The 22,983-nt window shown below is 45.0% G+C and overlaps 1 protein-coding gene across 1 annotated transcript in view; it reads left to right on the top strand.

The window, feature by feature from the left end:
- The first annotated feature begins 426 nt into the window (after window positions 1–426).
- Window positions 427–22,983, top strand: part of LOC137373159 (collagen alpha-1(XXIV) chain) — a 351,399-nt gene continuing 328,842 nt past the window's right edge. The window contains exons 1-4 of the mRNA XM_068038018.1: window positions 427–879; window positions 3,779–3,914; window positions 6,878–8,298; window positions 21,762–21,815. Coding sequence (XP_067894119.1) covers window positions 427–879; window positions 3,779–3,914; window positions 6,878–8,298; window positions 21,762–21,815 — 2,064 coding nt within the window. The remainder of the gene's footprint in view (window positions 880–3,778; window positions 3,915–6,877; window positions 8,299–21,761; window positions 21,816–22,983) is intronic.

Here is a 22,983-nt window from a genome sequence, read left to right on the forward strand (position 1 = left end):
ATTGGCCATGTGATGGCCATTTTCCTCGGTCACTGGGATTTTACGAGTCTCAGAAAGGCCCCATCCTCCGTGTGGTGAGCAACATCGAGGCAGCTTCCCAGTGGCCTTCCCATGGCACAAGGAGGGGCTCCCGGTGCCAATGGCCACCCTCAGGGCCCCAGTGTCACTGCTGGAGGGTTCAGCCCTCTGATCGCCAGCCGGTGAGGACGCCTCAACGTGGAGACACCCTTTCCTTTACCTTGCAGCTTCAGCATCAGCCCCCCTCTATCGGTGATGCTGCCGAAGCTACTGAGCTGCTGGCCCTCCGATTGGCCCGGCAGCTCGGAGAGGCTGGCTGTTATCCTTAATGCAATGGTGGTCCCAGTGGCGGCCACTTAATTGGCCACTGCCGGTAAAATCGCTGGCACAGTCCTGCTCTTAGCCCGCATGGGCTCTGGAGCCGCATTTGATCCTGGCAGTGGGATCCTTGGCGTGCCAGTAAAGTCCTGGCCCATGTTTGGGAAATTCCTCTCCAACCCTCTTAGGCGATTGAAATTACTCCAGGAGATCCCACTGACTCTGACCTCTCTTTGCAGAACCTACTCTTCATTAGAGGTGATTTTTGCTCCAGTCAGATACAGGTCCAGCTCTCACTTGAAGCAATTCAGTGAATTAACATCCATCACAACAGTCGTCAGTCTGTTCCAGAGCTCTACCATTCTCCGAGAAAAGAAACACTCCCTGACATCAAACCAAGGTCTGGACTTGTACAGCTTAGAGCTGGGACCTCCTGGTGAGATGTATTTCAATACAAACTGCAGACACTTGGTAGCTTCGTGGGAGCAATTGGCAGGTTTTTGCAGAAAGAAATTGGAACAACTTCGTGATCAGAGGCGTGAAGTACAAAAAACAGGGAATTTGTGCGAAACCTTTATAAATTGCTGATTAGACCCCGGCTGGAGGATTGTGTCCAATTCTGGGCATCACACTTTCGGAAGGATGTCAAGGCCTTGGAGAGGGTGTGGAGGAGATTTACCGGAATGGGACCAGGATGAGGGACTTCAGTTATGTGGAGAGACTGGAGAAACTGGGATTGTTCTCCTTAGAGCAGAGAAAGTTCAGGGGAGAGTTAATAAAGGTGTTTAAAATCAAGAAGAATTTTGATAGAGTAAATAAGGATAAACTGTTACTACAGGCAGGAGGGTCAGTAATCAGAGGGACACAGATTGAAGGTAATTGGTAAAAGAACCAGAGGGGGAGATGAGGAGAGTCTTTTTACACAGTGAGTTGTTGTGATCTGGAATGCGCTGCCTGAAAGGGCGGTGGAAGCAGATTCAATAATAACTTTCAGAAGGGAATTGGATAAATACTTCAAATAGGAAAAAATTACGGGGCTATGGAGAAAGAGCAGGGAGGGTGGGATTAATTGGATAGCTCTTTCAAAGAGCTAGCACAGGCGCGATGGGCCGAATGGCCTCCTTCTGTGCTGCTTCTTTCCCTGATTCTAACTTTTTCTAGGTACCTATTTTGATTACCTTTGATGATTATTTCATTTTTGGTTGTGTTTATGATGATCACGATCTATAGAATAACTGCTGTTAGGTGATTGATCAATAAACGATTAGTGTGATGACAATACTTTAAGAAAAAAGCAGTTGAAGTTTAAGTCATAAAACTGGACTGTGCTGTTCAATAGATTAATTGTAATACTTGCAATCTAACTCTTAGAATTTAGGTAGCAGATTCAATTTGAACAGAGCTCGTATTTTGAAGTTCAGATATAATGCCTTACATATTGTACTCTGCTGTTCCAGGAATGTTAAAGGATTTATCTATGCTTGCCAAGGAAGTCCTTTGATATATGTTGTAGCATTGTGAAGGTAAGGCTGCAGATGCCAGAGTTGTTGCAACTGCAGGGTCAATGTAACTTTTTTTTATTCGTTCGTGGGATGTGGGCATCGTTGGCTAGGCCAGCATTTATTGCCCATCCCTAATTGCCCTTGAGAAGGCGATAGTGATGTTGAGCTGCCTTCTTGAACCACTGCAGTCCTCAGGCACACCCTTAGTGCTGTTAGGGACGGAGTTCCAGGATTTTGACCCAGCGACAGTGAAGGAACGGCGATATAGTTCCAAGTCAGGATGATGTGTGACTTGGAGCTGAACTTGCAGATGGTGGTGTTCCCAGGCATCTGCTGCCCTTGTCCTTCTAGGTGGTAGAAGTCATGGGTTTGGAAGGTTCTGTTGAAGGAGTCTTGTTGAGTTGCTGCAGTGCATCTTGCATATGGTACACACTGCTGCCACTGTGAAGGGAGTGAATGTTGAAGGTGATGCATGGGGTACCAATCAAGCAGGCTGCTTTGTCCTGGTTGGTGTCGAGCTTCTTGAGTGTTGTTGGAGCTGCACCCACCCAGGCAAGTGGAGAGTATTCCATCACACTCCTGATTTGTGCCTTGTAGATGGTGGACAGGCATTGGGGAGACAGGAGGTGAGTTACTCACTGCAGAATTCCAAGCTTCTGACCTGGGGAGCCGCAGTATTTATGTGGCTGGTCCAGTTCAGTTTCTGATCAATGGCAACCCCCAGGATGTTGATCGTAGAGGAATCAGCGATGGTAATGCCATTGATGGTCAAGGAGAGATGGTTAGATTCTCTTTTGTGTGAGTTAGTCATTGCCTGACACTTGTTTGGCATGAATGTTACTTGCCACTTATCAGCCTAAGCCTGGATGTTGTCCAGGTCTTGCTGCATCTGGACATGGGTTGCTTCAGTATCTGAGGAGTCGCAAATGGTGCTGAACGTTGTGCAATCATCAGTGAACATCTCCATTTCTGACCTTATGATGGAAGGAAGGTCGTTGATGAAGCAGCTGAAGATGGTTGAGCCTAGGCCACTGCCCTGAGGAACTCCTGCAGTGATGGCCTGAGACTGAGGTGATTGACCTCCAAAAACCACAACCATCTTCCTTTATACTAGATATGACTCTAACCAGTGGAGAGTTTTATCCCAGTTCCCATTGACTCCAATTTTGCTGGGGCTCCTTGATGCCACACTTGGTCAAATGTCAAATGCTGCCGTGTTGTTAAGGGCAGCACCATTTAGAGGTGTGTAAAAGTTGCTCACCTTATTGCATTGCTGGTGCTGTCAATCTGAGCACAAACTGGAATATAATTAAATGTAATATAATTAAGCAAAATAAACGCTGGGAGACACAAGAGATGTTATTTGCATGATGTCTGTTTAGTTTATTGAATTATGTGTGCATGGTTTTAGATCTAAGAATGTAATGAACAGCTAAATAGGATGGTGGTTGCAACAACAACAACTTGCATTTATATAGTGCCTTTGACATCGGAAAACATCCCAAGGAGTGATTATCAAACAAAATTTGACATTGGGACAGGTGATGAAAAGCTTGGTCAAAGAGTTAGGTTTTAAGGAGCGTCTTAAAGGAAGAAAGTGAGGTAGAGAGTCGGAGAGGTGTTAGGAGGCAATTCCAGAGCTTAGAGCCTAGGTAGCAATTAAAATTGGAGATGCGCAAGAGGCCAGAATTAAAGGAGTGCAGATGGCTCAGAGGGTTGTGGGGCTGGAGGAGATTACAGAGATAGGGAGGGGTGAGGCCATGGAGGGATTTGCAAACAAGAAAACAAGAATAAGGACAAAAATAGACTGCCCTTGGTGGAATATGAAAAATTCACAGCAGAAATAATAAATATGTACACCAGCAATGAGAGCAGTACAGAGTGAAAGTACTGGCAGAATGACTCAAGTACAAATTTAAATTTCATTCTATCTATATCAGGTGAACGTTTCCACTTTGGGGGAAAACTGGCATGAATATGACGAGGTGGTATTGCTGACAACAGTGAATTTTCTGCCACAGTCAGTGCTGGGGCTCCTTTCATTCTGCCTATCCTCCAGTTCCCCAGTTCACATTGGCACTCCTCTCCTGCTCACAGTTCAAGCTGTCTCTCTCTTTCTTCTCACACACTCCTCAGTTCATGCTGCCATCTCTCAGTCTCTCATCCCTTTCAGATCTTACTGGCATTCTCTCCTGCCTTAAGATCATGTGGGCACCCTGCACCAACCTGTGGCAAGTTTCTTTGAAAGAAAAAGGACCCATGAATGTGGCAGTAGCACCAACACCTGTGCAGATTGGGCACAGCTGATTACACTGCTAAATCGGTATGCTTTGTACCAATGTTTTACGCCCGAGAAACAGGCACAACATATAACAGTTTGTACCCCAATAGCTAGCGATTGAGTGGTTCCGAAACTTGGAATCCCTTGCTCACTTGGGTTGAGGTCAGTCACGAGAAATGGGACAACACAATCCTCCTTCTAACCCCAATTACAGAATTTACAGTCTCCGTTCAGTTTGGTACCCATCAGAAAACGTTTCATAGAATCATATAGCACTGAAGTAGGCCATTCGGCCCATTGTGCTTGTGCTGGCTCTTTGAAAGAGCTATTCAATTAGTCCCATTTTCATTCAGTACAAATGTTCTGTGTTTTTTAAATGTATAATCACCCATACTAGTGGCTAGTACCATATACAAAGGGCATTTGGCAGAGATGCCTGGAAACATTTCTTCACACAAAGAGTGGTGGAAGTGTGGAACTCTCTCCCACATAAAGCTGTCGATGCTGGCTCAAATAATCATTTCAAATCTGCAATGAATAGATTTTTTGCCAGCCAAGGTTCGAAAGGATATGGAGCCAAATAGAATTAAGATACAGATTGGCCATGATCCTATTGATCATCTCCAAAGAGATATTGATAGATTAAGTAAATGGACACAACTGTGGCAAATGGATTTCAGTGCAGGCAAATGTGAGGTCAGCCACTTTGGAACTAAAAAAGGATAGAACTGGGAACTTTCTAAATGGTGAAAAGTTAGAAACAGTGGAGGTCCAAAGAGACTTGGGGATCCGGGCACATAAATCATTAAAATGCCATGATCAGGTACAGAAAATAATCAAGAAGGCTAATGGAATTCTGACCTTTATATCTAGAGGACTGGAATACAAGGGGTAAAAGTCATATTTCAGCTATACAAAACCCTACTTTGACCACACCGAGAGTGCTATGAGCAGTTCTGGGTGCCACACCTTGGCAAGGATAAACTGGCCTTGGAGAGAGTGCAGTGTAGGTTTACCAGAATGATACCTGGACTCCAAGGGTTAAATTATGGGGAGAGATTACGTGAGTTAGGACTGTGTCCGCTGGAATTTAGAGAGTCAAGGGGTGATTTGATTAAAGTTTTCAGGAGAGTAAGGGGAACAGACAGGGTAGACAGAGTGAAACTATTTCTGCCGGTTGGGGAATCTAGGACTAGGGGGGATAATCTAAAAATTAGAGCTAGATCTTTCAGGAGAGAAATTAGGAAACACATCTACACACAAAGCCAGAGTCATTACAGCACTGAAGGAGGCCATTCAGTCTATTGAGTCCATGCCAGCTCTCTGTAGAGCAATACAATCAGTCCCATTTCCCTGCTTGATGCCCGTCACCCTGCACGGTTGTTTCACTCAAGCGCACATCCAATTTCCTTGTGAAATCATTGATTGTCTCCATTCCCACCACTCTCGTAGGCAGCGGGTTCCAGGTCATTACCACCTGCTGTGTAAAAACATCCTTCTCCTGTTAATAAGTTCATTCATTTCCATGGATTAAGAATATGAGTTTCTGCAATGCAAAGAATTCTATTTTCTCTGAAAACTTTATTTCACCTGGGGTTTTATAGGTGTTCCATTCTGGTTTAATTGTTCCTCCATTTTGTGTTTGCGTGATTGGTTGCTGGGAATAGTTCCTTGCAAAATTAATAGTCGCAAAAGAATTGCACCACTATTTAAACTAGCATTTTGCAAACTTCAAAGTTTATCATCATAAGTTTCATTTCCAGATTGAATAGAAGAAAGAAAGACTTGCATTTATATTGCACCTTCCATGACCACTGGATGCCCCAAAGTGCTTCATAGCCAGTAATGTTCTTTTGAAGTGGAGTCACTGTTGTAGTGTAGGAAAAGTGGCAGCTAATTTGCACACCGCAAGCTCCCACAAACAGCAATGTGATGATGACCAGATCATCTGTTTTTGTGATGTTGGTTAGGAGTAAATATTGAGAACTTCCCTGCTCTTCCCTGAAATAATGCCACGGGATCTTTTACAAGCACCAAATGGGGCCTCGGTTTAATGTCTCATCAGAAAGATGGCACCTCCGACAGTGCAGCACGGGAGTATCAGCCTCAGTCTTTGTGCTCAAGCCCTGGAGTGGGACTCAAACCCAGAACCTTTTGATTTAGAGGTGCCAGTAGTACTGACTGAGCCAAAACTGACTGACACCTCCAAGTCAATAAAACTGTGAAAAGATGATACCAGAATTGAGAGATTATAACCGTAAAATCAGGAAAAACTCAAATTCTGGGGCTCTTTTCTCTAGAAAAGAGAAGACTGAGGGGGTGACCTGATTGAGGTCTTTAAAAGTAATGAAAGGGTTTGGTAAGATAGACGTAGAAAAGATATTTCCACTTGTGGGCAAGACCAGAACTAGGGGCCATCAATATAAGACAGTCACTAATAAATCCAATGGGGAATTCAGGAGAAACTTCTTTACCCAGAGAGTGGTGAGAATGTGGAACTCACTACCACAGGGAGTGGTTGAGGTGAATAGTATGGATTTATTTAAGGGGAAGCTGGACAAACACATGAGGGAGAAAGAAATAGAAGGATATGTTGATAGGGTGAGATGAAGAGGGGTGGGAGGAGGCTCATGTGGAACATAAACACCAGCACGGACCAGTTGGGCCGAATGACCTATTTCTGTGCTGTAAATTCGCAGTCGTTCTATGCTATAAATTGTTGCATGACACATTTTAATTTGTTTTTTTAAAATTCTAGGTGTAGACATTCTCCAGAAACTTGGTCTTACAGACAACGAAGCACAATTCTCATCGCTGTCACCCTCCCAACAACCATGGGCATCACTCTCGTTACCTCAGGGGATTACGGCAACAGAGATGGGCATTATCCTGTCAAATGACGTGCACATTGAAGCTCCAGTAGCAAGCATCATGCCACTAGATATTGGTAACGAATTCACAATAGTTGTAAGTCTCCGTTCTCATCGTGTCAACAATGCTTTTCTCTTCAGTATTAGAAATAAGAACAGACTCCAGTTTGGTGTACAGATTTTACCAAGAAAACTAGTTGTGTATGTTGCTGAGAAGCCATCTGTATATTTTGATTATAATGCTCACAATGGACAGTGGCATTCATTTGCCATCGAAATTAAAGGCAAAACTGCATCCTTTTCTGCTGACTGTGGTGAAAAACTCATCAGCAAGGAACTGCTTACCAAACCGCAGATATTTGTCTCTGGCAGCAAGTTAACCTTAGGGAGGATGAACTTGAAAGCAATCCAGTTTGAAGGTGCCATTTGCCAGCTGGATATTTATCCAAATGCACAAGCTTCGACCAACTATTGTAATTACGTGAAGAAACAGTGTCGTCAGGCCGACACCTACCGATCCCCATCACCCTCACTTTCCACCACACTCCCTCAAAGTGCCAACTCAAGCTCTCACTATACAAGCTCTTCATTGGGTGAAGAGATGCAAACAAAACCAAGTTCAATAGCAACAACACCTCATATCACGAGCACACAAGGGAAAAAGGATAACTATTTAGATCATTCATTAGACAGAGGCATTGAGACTAATACACAAAGGAACTGGCCTGAATCAAGGATTTCCTCCTCATCGCCTCCAACTGAAATTCCTCACTTCAATGATACTTTGATATTGCAACAGTATTACGAGACTGAGATTGGCCCCGGCACTGCTCAGGCTGTCATTGATCGACACTTTAAAGCTGATGCTAGAAAATTCAAAGCATCATCCAGCAGGGAGGGAACTGAATCTGAGGAGGATCAATTGGAAAATGTCACAGAAGATGGAAATCGGGAGAATCCAATGTTATCTGATAAAGATTTACCACCCTTAACTTCACTGCTGAAACAACACAAGATAAAAGAGAGTCTCAGAAGCATAAACCACTCTGAGATTGTGGAGCAAAGTGATGACGAGATCCTGGAAATACAGATGATCAATGCAACATTGTACAGAGCATCAAAGGAAACCTCTTTACAAAATCAGAACAATGTATGGGATGAAAATGATCAAACTGCTGTGGATTTAGATCACACCATGGAAAATTCACAGGAAATTGATATGGAAAACTATGACTATGATTATGAAGACTTCCTCGACTATTTAGTTTATGAAGGTTTACCTGGGCCGAAGGGGGAACCAGGACCACCAGTAGGTCTTTTCAATTAATCAAACTAGTAATGCATAAATACTCAGCAAATGGGTCTTATCGAGTCATAGAGTCAGTTACGTCACAGAGGAGGCCATTTGGCCCATTGAGTCCATGCTGGCTCTCCACAGAGCTATCCAATCAGTCCCGCTCCCCAATCAATCCCCGTAGCCTTGCAAGTTTATTTCCTTCAAGTGTCCATCCAATTTCCTTTTGAAATCATTGACTGTCTCTGCTTCCACCACCTTCATAGGCAGCGAATTCCAGGTCATTACCACCCACTGTGAAAAAAGGTTCTCCCTCATATTCCCCCTGCATCTCTTACTCAAAACCTTCAATCTATGTCCTCTAGTCTTGTGCCATCAGTTAAGGGAACAGTTTTTCTCTGTCTAACTTATCTAAACTTGTCATAATCTTGTATACCTCTATTAAATCTCCCCTCAATCTCCTTTGCTCCAGGGAGAACAACCCCAGCTTTTCCAACCTAACAAAATCATAGAATTGTTTCAGCACAGAAGGAGGCCATTCAGCCCGTCATGTCTGCACCAGCTTTCCGAAATGAGCAATAAACTTCGTTCCATTCCCCTGCCTTCTCCCTGTAACCCTGCACATTCTTCCTTTCCATATAACTGTCTAATTCCCTTTTGAATGCTTCAATTGAACCTGCCTCCACCACGTTCTCAGGCAGCGCATCCCAGACCTTAATCACTCGCTGCGTGAAGAAGTTTTTCCTCATGTCGCTTTTGCTTCTCTTATCAAATACTTTAAATCTGTGCCCTCTCGTTCTCGATCCTTTCACAAGTGGGAACAGTTTCTCTCGATCTACTCTGTTCTGACCCCTCATAATTTTGAATACCTCTATCAAATCATCTCACAGTCTACGCTTTAAGGAAAACAGTACCAACTTCTCCAATCTATCTTCATACCTGAAGTTCCTCATCCCTGGAACCGTTCTCGTGAATCTTTTCTGTACTCTCTCCAATGCCGTCACATAAAGGCCTGCTCGGGTCTGAAAATGAGACTCGACCCGAGCCTGACAGAACCCCATCTGAGCCCAAACTCGACCCGGCCCGAGTCATTCCATTTTTTTCCGCGCCCGACCCAGCCCGACCCGACCCGACCATCAGTTAAGTTACCTTCCCTTTTTCACTTTGTTCCTTACCTGCACAAGCTTAAAATAACTGTAACAAAACCACCTTTAAAGTCCAAAAATTAAATTAACATTAGAGTCACTTACCTGAGGTGGTGACAGAGCGTGTCCGATCCAGCCCGACCTGACACGAGCCCGAATGCCGGACCCAACAGTGCGACCCGACCCGAAGCCGACACATGTCATTGGGTCCCTTCGGGTTTGGGTCGGGTAGCAGGCCTTTACCGTCACACCTTTCCTAAAGTGTGGTGCCCAGAACTGGATGCAATATTCCAGCTGAGACCAAACTAGTGTCTTATACAAGTTTAACATAACCTCCTTGCTCTTGTACTCTGTGCCCCTGTTAATAAAGCCTGAGATACCGCACATCAACACCATTGTACACCACATCAACACCATTGTACACCACATCAACACCATTGTACACCACATCAACATCATTGTACACCACATCAACATCATTGTACACCACATCAACACCATTGTACACCACATCAACACCATTGTACACCACATCAACACCATTGTACACCACATCAACACCATTGTACACCACATCAACACCATTGCCCTCATCAACCCTCTCTGTTACCTCTTCAAAAAACTCCATCAAGTTAGATAAACATGATTTTCCCTCAACAAATCCATGCTGGCTTTCCTTAATTAACTCGCATTTGTCCAGGTGACTATTAATTTTGTCCCAAATTATAGGTTCCAGAAGTTTTCCCACCACTGAAATTAAACTGACTGGCTAAGTTGCTGGCTTACCTTTGCATCCTGTTTTGAATAAAGGTGTAACTTTTACAATTCTCCAGTCTTCTGGCACCACCCCTGAGGCTAAGGAAGACTGAAAAATTATGGCCAGTGCCTCAGCAATTTCCATTCTCACTTCCCTTAGTATCCTTAGATACAACTCATTCAGTCCTGGTGCTTTACAACTTTTAAGAATAGGCAGCCTCTCTAATACCTCCTCCTTAACCCTATAATTAAAATCCCAAACCCCAAAACCATTCTGGTAAATCTCCTCCACCCTCTCTCAAGGATCTTCACATCCTTCCTAAAGTGTGGTGACCAATGGGTGGTTGATGGTTGGCACAGACTCGGTGGGCCGAAGGGCCTGTTTCAGTGCTGTATCTCTCTATGACTCTATGACCAGAACTGGATGCAGTACTCTAGTTGTGGTCTAACCAGAGCTTTACAAAGGTTCAGCAAAACGTCCCTGCTTTTGTACTCTATACCACTATTTATGAAGCCCAAGGTCCCATATGCTTTACTAACCGTGCTCTCAATATGTCCTGCCACCTTCAAAGATCGATGTACATGCACCCCAAGGTCCCTCTGTTCCTGCACACTCTTTAGAACTGCACCATTAAGTCTATATTGCCTCGCCCTATCCATTCTACCAAAATGTATCACCTCACATTCTCTGTATTAAATTTCATTTACCACTTGTCTGCCCATTCCCCTCGCCTATTTATGTCCTATTGCAGGTGGTTCATATCATCCTCACTGTTTGCTACACCTCCAAGTTTGGTATCATTGGCAAATTTTGAAATTCTACTCTGTATTCCAAGATCCAAGTCATTTACATACAGCAAACAAAGCAGTGGTCCCAGCACTGACCCTTGGGGAACTCCACTGTCTACCACCCTCCAGTCTGAAAAACAACCATTTACCACGACTCACTGTTTTCCGTCCTTAAGCCAATTTTTTTTCTCCAATTGGACACTGACCCTCCGATTTCAAGAGCCTCAATTTTGTTAACCAACCTTTTCGGTGGTAACTTATCAAATGCTTTCTTAAAATCCATATAGACAACATCCACCGCATTCCCTTCATCAAACTTCTCTGTTACTTCATCAAAAAGTTCAGTTGGATTAGTTAAGCACGATCTGCCTTTTACAAGTCCATGCTGGCTCTCCCTAATTTACTCAAACCTCTCCAAGTGCCTGTTGAGTATTTTCCCCTGAATTTTGTATCTAAAATTTTACCCACCACTGATATTAAACTAACTGGCCTGTCATTGCTAGGACTGCTCTTACACCCTTTCATGAATAAGGGTGTCACATTTGCAACTCTCCAGCCCTCTGGTACCTCCCCCATATCTAGAGAAGATTGGAAGATTATGGCAAGCTCTTCCCTGTGTGTGTTTGTATTTGTCTCCGAGTCTGTGTAGCAAAGTCTGTGTGTGCGATTAAGTGTGTGTCTGTTTGTGAGTGTATGTATCGGTGTGTGTGTGTGTCTCTTTGTCTGTGTGTGTGTGTGTGTGTGTCAGCACCACTTGAGAATTGGTTAAATTTCATACTGTTTCAGCCACTTCATAAAATGACAGAAGTTATGCTGGGGCAGGAGCACAAAGAACTATCAAAAGTGCTACAAAATAAAAAAAAATGGTAATCATTAAATCTTTGGTATCAATACAGGAAGTGTATTTGCCATGTCAGAGGTTCTGCCTTGGGCTTCTAACACCTGACTTAAATATGTTGAAGTTAGAAATTGGAAAGCAGGCCAGCGTTGACCACATGCAGATGGTACTCTCCTGGATTGAAAACCGTGCCAGTTCATTATATCAGATAGTATCAGGAGCAGCAACTTTGGAAAAATGTATTTCATTTATCCAAGTGGGCTTTTCAACTTGGTCCCACTGTTTCTGATGCTGCATCAGGTGATAAACCTTCTCACCAGTTTCAGTTGGTTTAAGGTGATTTTTTAAAAATTCGTTTGTGAGATGTGGGCATCGCTGATGAGGCCAGCATTTGTTGTCCATCCCTAATTGCCCTCATGGCTTGCTAGGCCATTTCGGAGGGCTTTTTAAGAGTCAACCACATTGCTGTGTGTCTGGAGTCACATGTAGGCCAGACCAGGTAAGGATGGCAGATTTCCTTCCTTAAAAGACATTAGTGAACCAGATGGGTTTTTACAACAATCGACAATGGTTTCATGGTCACCATTAGACTAATTCCAGATTTATTAACTGAATTCAAATTTCACCATCTGCCATGCTAGGATTCGAACTCATGTCCCCAGAGCATTAGCCTGGGCTCTGGATTACTAGTCCAGTGAATATCTCTCACCTTAAGTGAAACAACTTATTTTGTATAGCACCTTTAATGTAGCAATACATCCCAAGGCTTCACAGGAGTGTTACCAAACAAAAGTTGACATTGAGCCAGAGAGGGAGCTATTAGGACAGGTGACCAAAAGCTTGGTTAAAGAGGTAGGTTTTAAGGAACATCTTAAAGAAAGAGATGGAGAGGTGGAGAGATTTTTGGAGGCAATTCCAGAGCTTTGGGTCCAGGCAGCTGATGGGACGGCCGCCAATGGTGGAGTGATTAAAATCAGGGTTGTTCAGGAGGAACAGCTTAAGAACACTTGTAAATCTTCCAACATGCTGTCCTGGGGATCATGCTTCTTCCAATAATTCTCTCTTTCAGTCCGAGTTGCCCGTGGGGGAGCTACATTTAAGCCTCTTGTTCTCAATTTAGGAGCTTACTAATGACATTTGATTCAGTACTGTACTGGGTATAAAACGCTGGTCTGATCTGAGAACTCAAAGAAGCTTGCAATATCCCATATGTGAGCAACTAAACTCTGATCCAGTTTTATACAGTGATATGCCAAGGTGCATGAATGGGGAGCGTAGTATTCCTTTTGTCATGCTGGATTTCCTTCTTTTTTGATTTTCTCATCACTTCGTTCCCTGTGTACACACAGGTTGCACCAACCAGGCTTGTATTCCCTTGAGTGTAGAAGATTAAGGGGGGTCTAACTGAGGCAATTTAAAAAAAAATATTTCTAATTGCTCTTGTCTGAGTGTCTTGCTAGATCATTTCAGAGGGCAGTTAAGAGTCAACCACATTGCTGTGGGTCTGCAGCCACATGTAGGCCAGACCAGGTAAGGACAGCAGATTTCCTTCCCTAAAGGACATTTACCACATTCAATGATAGTTTCATGGCACCATTACAGAGACTGGCTTTCTAATTCCAGATTTTTATTAATTAATTGAAATTTAAATTCCACAGCCTGCCATGGTGGGATTTGAACCCATGTCCCATGGAATTAGCCTGGGTCACTCGATTATTAGTTCAGTTACATTACCACTACACCATCTCATCCATCACCCAGCATGAATGTTAAACTAACTGGCCTGACACCCATCCTTGAATAAGGGATTTGCCACTCTCCAATCCTCTGGAACCTCACCTGTATCTAGGGTAGATAGAGAGAAACTATTTCCACTGGTGGGGGGAGTCCAGAACAAGGGGGCAGAACCTTAAAATTAGAGCCAGGCCGTTCAGGGTGAGGTCAGGAAGCACTTCTTCACACAAAGGGAAGTGGAAATCTGGAACTCTCGCCATTGAGGCTGGAGGTCAATTGAAAAATTCATAACTGAGGTGGATAAATTATTGTTGGCTAAGGGTGTTAAGGGTTAACCTCTCCACCTCCCTCTCACCCTTTAAGATGCTCCTGAAATCCTATCTCTTTGACCAAGCTTTTGGTCATCTGCCGAAATATCGACTTGTATAGGTCGGTGTCAACTTTTCTTCGCTTTACTCTCCTGTGAAGCTTCCTCTTCTGCTTCTGCTTCTGCTTTGGTTGCCTTGGCATCTCAGACTAACATCCATATTCCACCAACATTATGGTTAGCGCTAGCTAAGCCAGACCTGACCCACTAATATGGTAGTCAAGATAATGAAAAACTTAGAAAAGCAGCTTGGGAGGTTTTACTGCGGTGAAGGCGCTCTGTAGATGCAAGTTGTTGTAGTTGTTGTTGGATCTAAACAAGCAGGAAGAACTTGTGGAGGAGCAGTCGGAACCGGTAACTCTGCCTGAAGCTGGCGGGGGGTGGGGGGGCGGGGGGGTGGGGGGTGGTGGGCGGGGTAGAGAATGGGGGAGAGGGACTGTGGGAAATGGGGGTGCAGCGGTTAAAATTGTGGCTGGGCAGAAGCCATTATGTTCTTACCCCTCCCCTCGCGCTCCGTCCATTCCCACCCCCCGGGCACCTTTAACCAGCAGGATTCCAGCATTTGGGAGGTCACCCGTCAAAGCGAGGCGGGTCAGAATGAAACGTGAAACCATGACCTCGTAATATCTGCATTGCCTCAATGCAATTTTAATGTGATGTCACCTTGACCCATATTGATCGATGTAGAGACACGAGAGACGGTGCAAACAAGATTCACAAGGATGACACCAGAATTTTGAGGATATAAGTATCAAGAAAGACTCAACAGGCTGAGGCCCCATTCTCTAGAGAAGAGCAGACTGAGGGGTGACCTGATAGGGACCATTAAAATTATGAAGGGGATTGATAAGGTAGACATAGAGAAGCTGTTTCTACTCATAGCTGGACAGCAGAACTAGGGTTTAAAATTTTAAGACTGTCACTAATAAATCCAATGGGGAATTCAGGAGAAACTTCTTTACCCAGAGTGTGGAACTCACTACCACAGGGAGTGGTTGAGGTGAATCGTATAGATACATTGAAGGGGAAGCTGGAGAAACATGTGAGGGAGAAAAGAATAGAGGGATATGGTGATAGGGGGAGATGAAGAGGGGGTGGGAGGGGGTTCATATGGAGCATAAACACCAGCACAGAACAGTTGGGCTGAATGGCCTGTTTCTGTGCTTGATGTAACTCAGTGATTGGCATCAAATATTTTTATATTCTCTTCTTTGCTTCTTTTGTTAGATTTTGCTTTTGTGTGTCCAATTACCATTCTTTAATAAAATTTATTGCTGATACTTCACTTTCAGTTTGCATTATAAACTGGGACATAATGCTTCAAGTTGCAATGTCCCAACTGTGGCAAACCCACAGATGCTTGAAGTATATTGTGACTGTATGTTGGGTTTATTTTTTTAATGAAAATGGCAATATACAGTTTCAGTGATTCATTTATACAAAGAGCAGTGATCATTGGTTGAGGAGAGCTATAAAGTACAGTGATCAGTCATTTGATGACGTATTTAATAGCGTGTAACATATGTTATTGATTTACAATGTACTAGACAACTTCCTATGGTGCTACGCAGGGTGAGTCAGGTTAAGTAGGGTTAGACAATAGGTACATAATTGGAACAGGGAAAAGAAAGGAAGTCTTGCATTTATATAGCGCCTTTCACAACCTCAGGATGTCCCAAAGGGCTTTACAGCCAATGAAGTGCTTTTGAACTGTAGTCAATGCAAGAAATACAGCAGCCAATTTGTGCACAGCAAGCTCCCACATACAGCAATGTGATAATGGCCAGATCATCTGTTTTAGTGACATTGGTTGAGGGATAAATATTGGTCCCTGCTCTTCTTCGAAATAGTGCCTGGGATTTTTTATGTCCAACCGTGAGAGCAGACGAGGATTCGATTTAACGTCTTATCGGAAACATGGCACATGCGACAGTGCAGAGCTCCCTCACTACTGCGCCTCCAACAGTGCAATGCTCTCTCAGCACTAACCTGCGATAGTGCAGCACCCCCTCAGTACTGACCCTCTGACAGTGCAGCACTCCTTCAGTACTGACCCTCCGATAGTGCAGCACCGCCTCAATACAGTCTTTCCCACAGTGCAGCACTCCCTCAGTACGGACCCTCCGACTGTGCAGCACTCCCTCAGTACTGACCCTCCGACAGTGTAGCACTCCCTCAGTACTGACCCTCTGACAGTGCAGCACTCCTTCAGTACTGACCCTCTGACAGTGCAGCACTCCCTCAGTACGGACCCTCCGACTGTGCAACACTCCTTCAGTACTCACCCTCTGACAGTCCAGCACTCCCTCAGTACTGACCGTCCGACTGTGCAGCACTCTCTCAGTACTGACCCTCTGACAGTGCAGCATTCCCTCAGTGCTGACCATCCGACTGTGCAGCACTCCTTCAGTACTGATCCTCTGACTGTGCAGCACTCCCTCAGTACTGATCCTCTGACAGTCCAGCACTCCCTCAGTACTGACCCTCTGACAGTCCAGCACTCCCTCAGTACTGACCCTCCGACAGCGCAGCACTCCCGCAGTACTGACCCTCTGGCAGTGCAGCACTCTCTCACTACTGACCCTCCGACAGTGCAGCACTCCCGCAGTACTGCCCCTCTGACAGTGCAGCACTCCCTCAGCACTGACCCTCCGACAGTGCAGCACTCCCTCAGCACTGACCCTCTGACAGTGCAGCACTCCCTCAGCACTGACCCTCCGACAGTGCAGCACTCCCTCAGCACTGACCCTCTGACAGTGCAGCACTCCCTCAGTACTGACCCTCTGGCAGTGCAGCACTCCCTCAGCACTGACCCTCTGACAGTGTAGCACTCCCTCAGCACTGACCCTCTGACAGTGCAGCACTCCCTCAGCACTGACCCTCTGACAGTGCAGCACTCCCTCAGCACTGACCCTCCGACAGTGCGGCACTCCCTCAGCACTGACCCTCTGACAGTGTAGCACTCCCTCAGCACTGACCCTCTGACAGTGCAGCACTCCCTCAGCACTGACCCTCTGACAGTGCAGCACTCCCTCAGCACTGACCATCCGACAGTGCAGCCTAAATCATGTGTCCAAATCTATGGAGTGGGGTTTGAACCCACAACCTGCTAAGGCTCAGTAATTTTGCCAAAATCATTCATTCTCTGGTGTGAATATCATCACAAGTGTGTAAGGTGGAGCACGCTGATGACAATAGGAACAACTTACATTTATATAGCATCTGTAACATCAAAAAATGTCCCAAGGTGCTTTGTTGGAGCGCCGTCAATCAAAATCTGATACTGAGCCACATGAAGAGATATTAGGAGCGGCGACCAAAAACTTAGTAAATGATGTAGGTTTTAGGCAGAATTTTAATGGAAGAAAAAGAGAGTTGAGACATTTTCGGAGGGAATTCCACAGCTTAAGGCCCCGGCAGCTGAAGGCACAGTTACCAAGAGCATTATGTGTGAAGAATTGTTTCCTGAACTCTTTAAACAAGCTTCTCTCCTGAATGCCCGGGCTCTGATTTTAAGGTTACGTTCCCCCTGTCATAGACTCACCTGCTAGTGGAAAAGGTTTCTCTCTATCAACCCTATCAATTCGTTCCAAATCTTATAAACATTGATCGAATTACCCATTAACTTACTATATTCCAGGGAATACAAGCCGTTTCTGAAATCTCTCCTCATAATGTAACCCTGCTGCCTCGTAACATTGTGCTAAATCTGTGCTGCACTCCTTCCAAGACCAGTATATCCTTTCGAAGTTTGCAGTGCCCAAAACTGTTCCAGATGTGGTTTAACCAGGACTTTGTATAGCTGGAGCAAAACATCCTTCCTTTTATATTCTATCCCTTTCGATATAAAGTTCTGTGGTTCTGTTTCCTGTGAGAGTTCTGAATGGAAAACTTGGAAGATTTCAGATATAATGATTATATCCATAAGATTGGCGATGACTAAGAAGGGATTTAGAGTCACAGTCAGTCATAATGGTACAGAAGGTGACCATTCGGCCTATTGAGTCCATTCCTGCTCTCTGTTCAGTCCTACTCCCCCGATTCTATCCCCGTAGCCTGTACATTTATTTCCCTCAAGTGCTCATCCAATTTCCTTTTGAAATCATTGATTGTTTCTGCTTCCACCACCCTTGTGGGCAGTGAGTTCCAGGTCTTCAACACTTGTTACTTGAAACATTTCTTCCTCACATTGCCCCTGCATCTCTTGCGCCAAACCTTCGATCCGTGTCCCCTCGTCTTTGTACCATTAGTTAATGGGAACAGTTTTTCCTGTCTACCTTATCTAAACCTGTCATAATCTTGTACACCTCTATCAAATCTCCTCTCAATCTCCTTTGCTCCAGGGAGAACAATCCCAGCTTTTCCAACCTAACCTTGTAACTAAAATCCCCCATCCCTGGAACCATCCTGGTAAATCTCCTCTGCACTCTTTCAAGGACCCTCACATCCTTCCTAAAGTCTGGTGACCAGAACTGGACTCCAGTTGGGGCCTAACCAGAGCTTTATAAAGGTTCAGAATAACTTCCCTGCTTTTGTACTCAATGACTCTGTTTATGAAGCCCAAGATGCCATAAATTATTCATGGCTTTCATTTAGGAAGGCTTTTGATTGAGTAATATTGCACAAGATGATTTCCTCTGCCTGGGGGAGGGTCAGAGATAAAGAATTGTATCAATGTATTGTCACTGAGAGAGTTGGGAGAGTGGTGAGGAGAAATTTCTTTCAGCAGAGAGTTTTGACGTGATGTGTTGTCACGGGGAAGACCTGAGACAGAGATTAATACCTTTTAAGGACAATATAGTCTAGCATGAATTGCCAACAAGGTTACTTTTGGAAGCTTTGACAGTGGCTTTGAGGGGGAGGTGGGGCTGGGACCGGAAAGAAAGCAGTAACAATTCATCAGTCATCATTATCTACAGACTCAGACACACATGGTGCTTTGAACATTTGAAAGTGTGAGCTCGGGCTGTGTTCTGTGTTTTAAGGTGTTGAAAGGTTTTGGTGTATTGGGAGACGGTTTATAGTTTGTAGTTGGTGAGTGTGCCGTGGTTTCAGTACGCCTCTTAAAAGTTATTTGGGGCTTTCAATGAGTGTCTGCTTTTTGAGACTGCCTGTTTGTAAAGGTTTCACTGTGATTATTTTTCAGGCTATAAAGCACAACCTAAAATGAAACTTGCACTTTTTTTTGTTCACTAAATCCACGGACTGCAAACATTCTGGGGTAAATTTTAGACTTCGCCCGTCCGGGGTTGTTCATCTGATGGTGTGGATTTCCGGCACTTTGTAGATGTCATGGGTCGGAATTGTACGCCCCACCGCGGGAACAGGCTGCTAGCTATTACCAGCGGCGGACGGGCACTTCATCAGTTGTGGAGGCTGCCCAGTAATACCAGGCGGCCTCCTTGTGGGCCCAGTGGAGGGGAGGGGAGGGGCGCCTCCTGATCAGGCACCCTGTACTCCACTGAGGGCTCCTCAGCAGCTACTGCTGCCCCCCAGTAGTGCATCTCCCACTGCCCTCCTGATTGATTCCCACACCGCTCACTGGGGCCCAGCCAATTATCCCTGGCAAGGCCCAAAACCCCTCCTGAAGCTGGGTGCAGTCCCAGCAGTGGCCACCACTCCCAGTGGCGTTACAGGGACTGAGGAGCTGCCAGCCCTTTGATTGGCTGGCAGCTCCTGGAGGCGGGACTTCTTGCATCCGAGGGGTGAAAGTCCTGTCCGAGACCAATTAAGGGCCTGGGCCGTGTAAAATCACAGCATGGTTTCCAGGCCTGGCGGAGGCGGGGTCACCCCCGACTTTTAAGCAGGTGGGCGGGGCCTCTGCCCCGGCGGTAACCAACCATGATTTTCATTCCATTCCGATCAGGCAGGTTCTATAACATGCAAGCAATTCACTCCAGCAGATTATCCCCGCTCCCCACTCAGGTGAGAGAAACTATAAATTTACTCTTTAGATTCCCCATCTCGGTAACCTTGTCCATCCCTGTGATTCTCCGAGATCTCTGTGTTCCTCCAATTCTGGCCTTTTAAGCAACTCTGATTTTAATTGCTCCACCACCAGCATCTGTCTTCAGCCACCTGGGCACTAAGCTCTGGAATTCCCTTCAGAAACCTCTCCGCCTGTCTCTCATCCTTTAAAACTTACTTTAATTGACCTCTTTGACCAGGCTTTTGGTCGTCTGTCCGAATAGCGTTTTATGTAGATCGGTGTTAAAATCTCCTGTGAAACACCTTGGGACAGTTTGCAAGTTATTGTTATTCCTGTTTCAATCAGCTGGTTCTCTTAATGGAAAAGTTTTCCTGTATGTTCCAAATGCCTGGCTTTGTTTACCATTCCTTTGAAAGATTGTTGGAAGGAATGCATAGACTCCTCGAAAACTCTCAACAGGTCAGGCAGCATCTGTGGAGAGAGAGAAAAGCAGAGTTTTTTTTTATTCCTTCATGGGATGTGGGCATCAGTGCCCAGGCCAGCATTTATGGCCCATCCTTAATAGCCCTTGAGGTGGTGGTGAGTGGCCTTCTTGAATACAACTGAGTGTCTTGCTAGGCCATTTCAGAGAGCAGTTAAGAGTCAACCACATTGCTGTTGTTCTGGAGTCACGTGTAGGCCAGACCAGGTAAGGACAGCAGATTTCCTTCCCAAAAGGACATTAGTGAACCAGATGTGTTTTTGCAACAATCCAGTTGTTTCATGTTCACCATTACTGATGTATTCCAGATTTTATTCCAGATGTATTCATTAATTGAATTTAGATTCCATAGCTGCTGTGATTGGATTTGAACTCATGTCTCCACTTCATTAGTCCAGGCCTCTGGATCATTAACCTAGTGACATAACCATATGTTATAATTTCAGGTCTGTGACCCCTTGTTCCTCGCTACAGATGCTGCCTGACCTGCTGAGAGTTTCCAGCATTTTCTCTTTTTACTTCAGATATACAGTGTCCGCAGTATTTTGCTGCTGTTTTGTGCAGAGAGCTTGTCAGAGTATATTTGTATATGAGCAAATCAGCTGCTCAGGGACAGGCTCGAGGGGCTGAATGGCCTCGTCCTATTCCTGTGTTTTTTTGAAAATGAGGAACCTCAAACTTGTTCCTTTTCTCATTTTCAAGGCACATGTGAGTATATAGTGTGATATACCTTGGTCAGAATGATGTTTCTGTAATGAGCAACATTTATATAGTCTTACAATGATGGAAACAAGGCATAGTGACCTTAAGGACAGCTAGAATTCTCTTACCTTGTGAGAACAGCAATTTAACATGAACAGTGTCACAGGCAATCTGCCAACATATTATTAAACATTTACCAAGGTGGATAACATTATTGAAAGAAGCTTGCCTTGTTTGATTTCCTTTTGAACTTTTCAAAAGCAAATGCTTTTGTCTTTACGGTTTTCTTTTCTGCTGTTCTGTGACTCAATCATTCTGGCTCTCTAACCCCCTTGAAATTCAATTTCAGTTTGTGTAGATGTACACAAATGAGTGTGTCAATGCATTTTAGCAATCTATGCTAGATTACTAGTATCATTTTAAAATGTTTCTTTACCCAGAGAGTGGTGAGAATGTGGAACTCACTACCACAGGGAGTGGTTGAGGTGAATAGTATCGATACATTTAAGGGGAAGCTGGATAAACACACGAGGGAGAAAGGAATAGAAGGGTTTGTTGATAGGGGGAGAGGAAGAGGGGTGGGAGGAGGCTCATGTCGAGCATAAACACCAGCACGGAGCAATTGAGCCAAATGGCCTGTTTCTGTGCTATGAAATTGCATGATTAGTAAATATTAATTTAACTTTGTACATTGGACTTTGGGATAGATTTATTCATCTTTGTTTTTTCTCACACAGGGTCCCCCAGGTCAACCAGGTGCTCCAGGTCCTCCTGGGAGACGGGGTGCAAGGGTGAGTATGAGAGATGCACACTGTGCCTCCCTGCTTTGCTCCTTTTCGGTATTGTCCTTAACAGTCTATTTGACCGTGAGATGGGTTTCTGACCTCAGATTCATTCCTTCACCAAAACCACCTATTTCCACCTCTGTAACATCACTCTTCTCTGCCCCTGCTTCTGCTGCTGAAACCCTCATTCATACCTTTGTTGCCTCTGGACTTGACTATTCCAATGCTGTCCTCCGTCTTCCACCCTCCATAAACCTGAGCAGATCCAAAACTCTGCTGCCTGTATCCTGACTGGCATCGAGTCCCATTCACCCTTCAGCCACTGAGCTCACTGACCTTCACTAGCTCCCAAACCTGCAGCAGCTCCAATTTAAAATTCTCATCCTTGTCTTCAAATCCCTCCCTACCATCTCCAGCCCTACAACCCTCCAAGATCATGCAATTCTGGCCTCTTGCATAACCCGATTTTTATCGCTGCACCATTGGTGGCTGTGTGTTCAGCTGCCTGAGCCCTGAGTTCTGAAATTCCCTCCCTAAACCTCTCCTCCTCTCTATCTCTCTCTTTTTTGACACTGCTTAAAACTTTGTCCCAGTATCTCCTTATGTGGCTGGGTAACAAATTTTATTTGCGCATTTTTCATGTTGTGAAGCGCCTTGGGAGATTTTACTATGTTTAAGTGCGATATAAATGCAAGGTTATCTTGTGGATTTGGCAACTTGTCGTCTTGTACTCAGAAGCTGAACTGGTTGTGTAATGTGCCAGATGTAATTCAGTGGGTCACACCCTTGCCTCTGAGTCGGAGGATTGGAGGCTCAAGTCCCACTCCAAGACTTGAGCACATAGACTAGGCTAACTCTGAGTGCATTGAGGGAGTGCTGCACTGTCAGAGAGGCAGTACTGAGGGCCTGCTGCACTGTCAGAGGGTCAGTACTGAGGGAGTGCTGCACTGTCAGCAAGGCAGTACTGAGCACCTGCTGCACTGTCAGGGGCAGTACTGAGGGAGTGCTGCACTGTCAGGGGCAGTACTGGAGGAGCTCTACACCGGTGGATGGGGGTCAATAATGGGGGAGCACCGCACTGTCAGAGAGGCAGTACTGAGGGAGCGCTGCACTGTCGGAGAGGCGGCATGAGGGAGTGCTGCACTGTCAGAGAGGCAGTACTGAGGGAGCACTG

Source organism: Heterodontus francisci, chromosome 8, assembly GCF_036365525.1.
Source record: "Heterodontus francisci isolate sHetFra1 chromosome 8, sHetFra1.hap1, whole genome shotgun sequence".
Taxonomy (NCBI): domain Eukaryota; kingdom Metazoa; phylum Chordata; class Chondrichthyes; order Heterodontiformes; family Heterodontidae; genus Heterodontus; species Heterodontus francisci.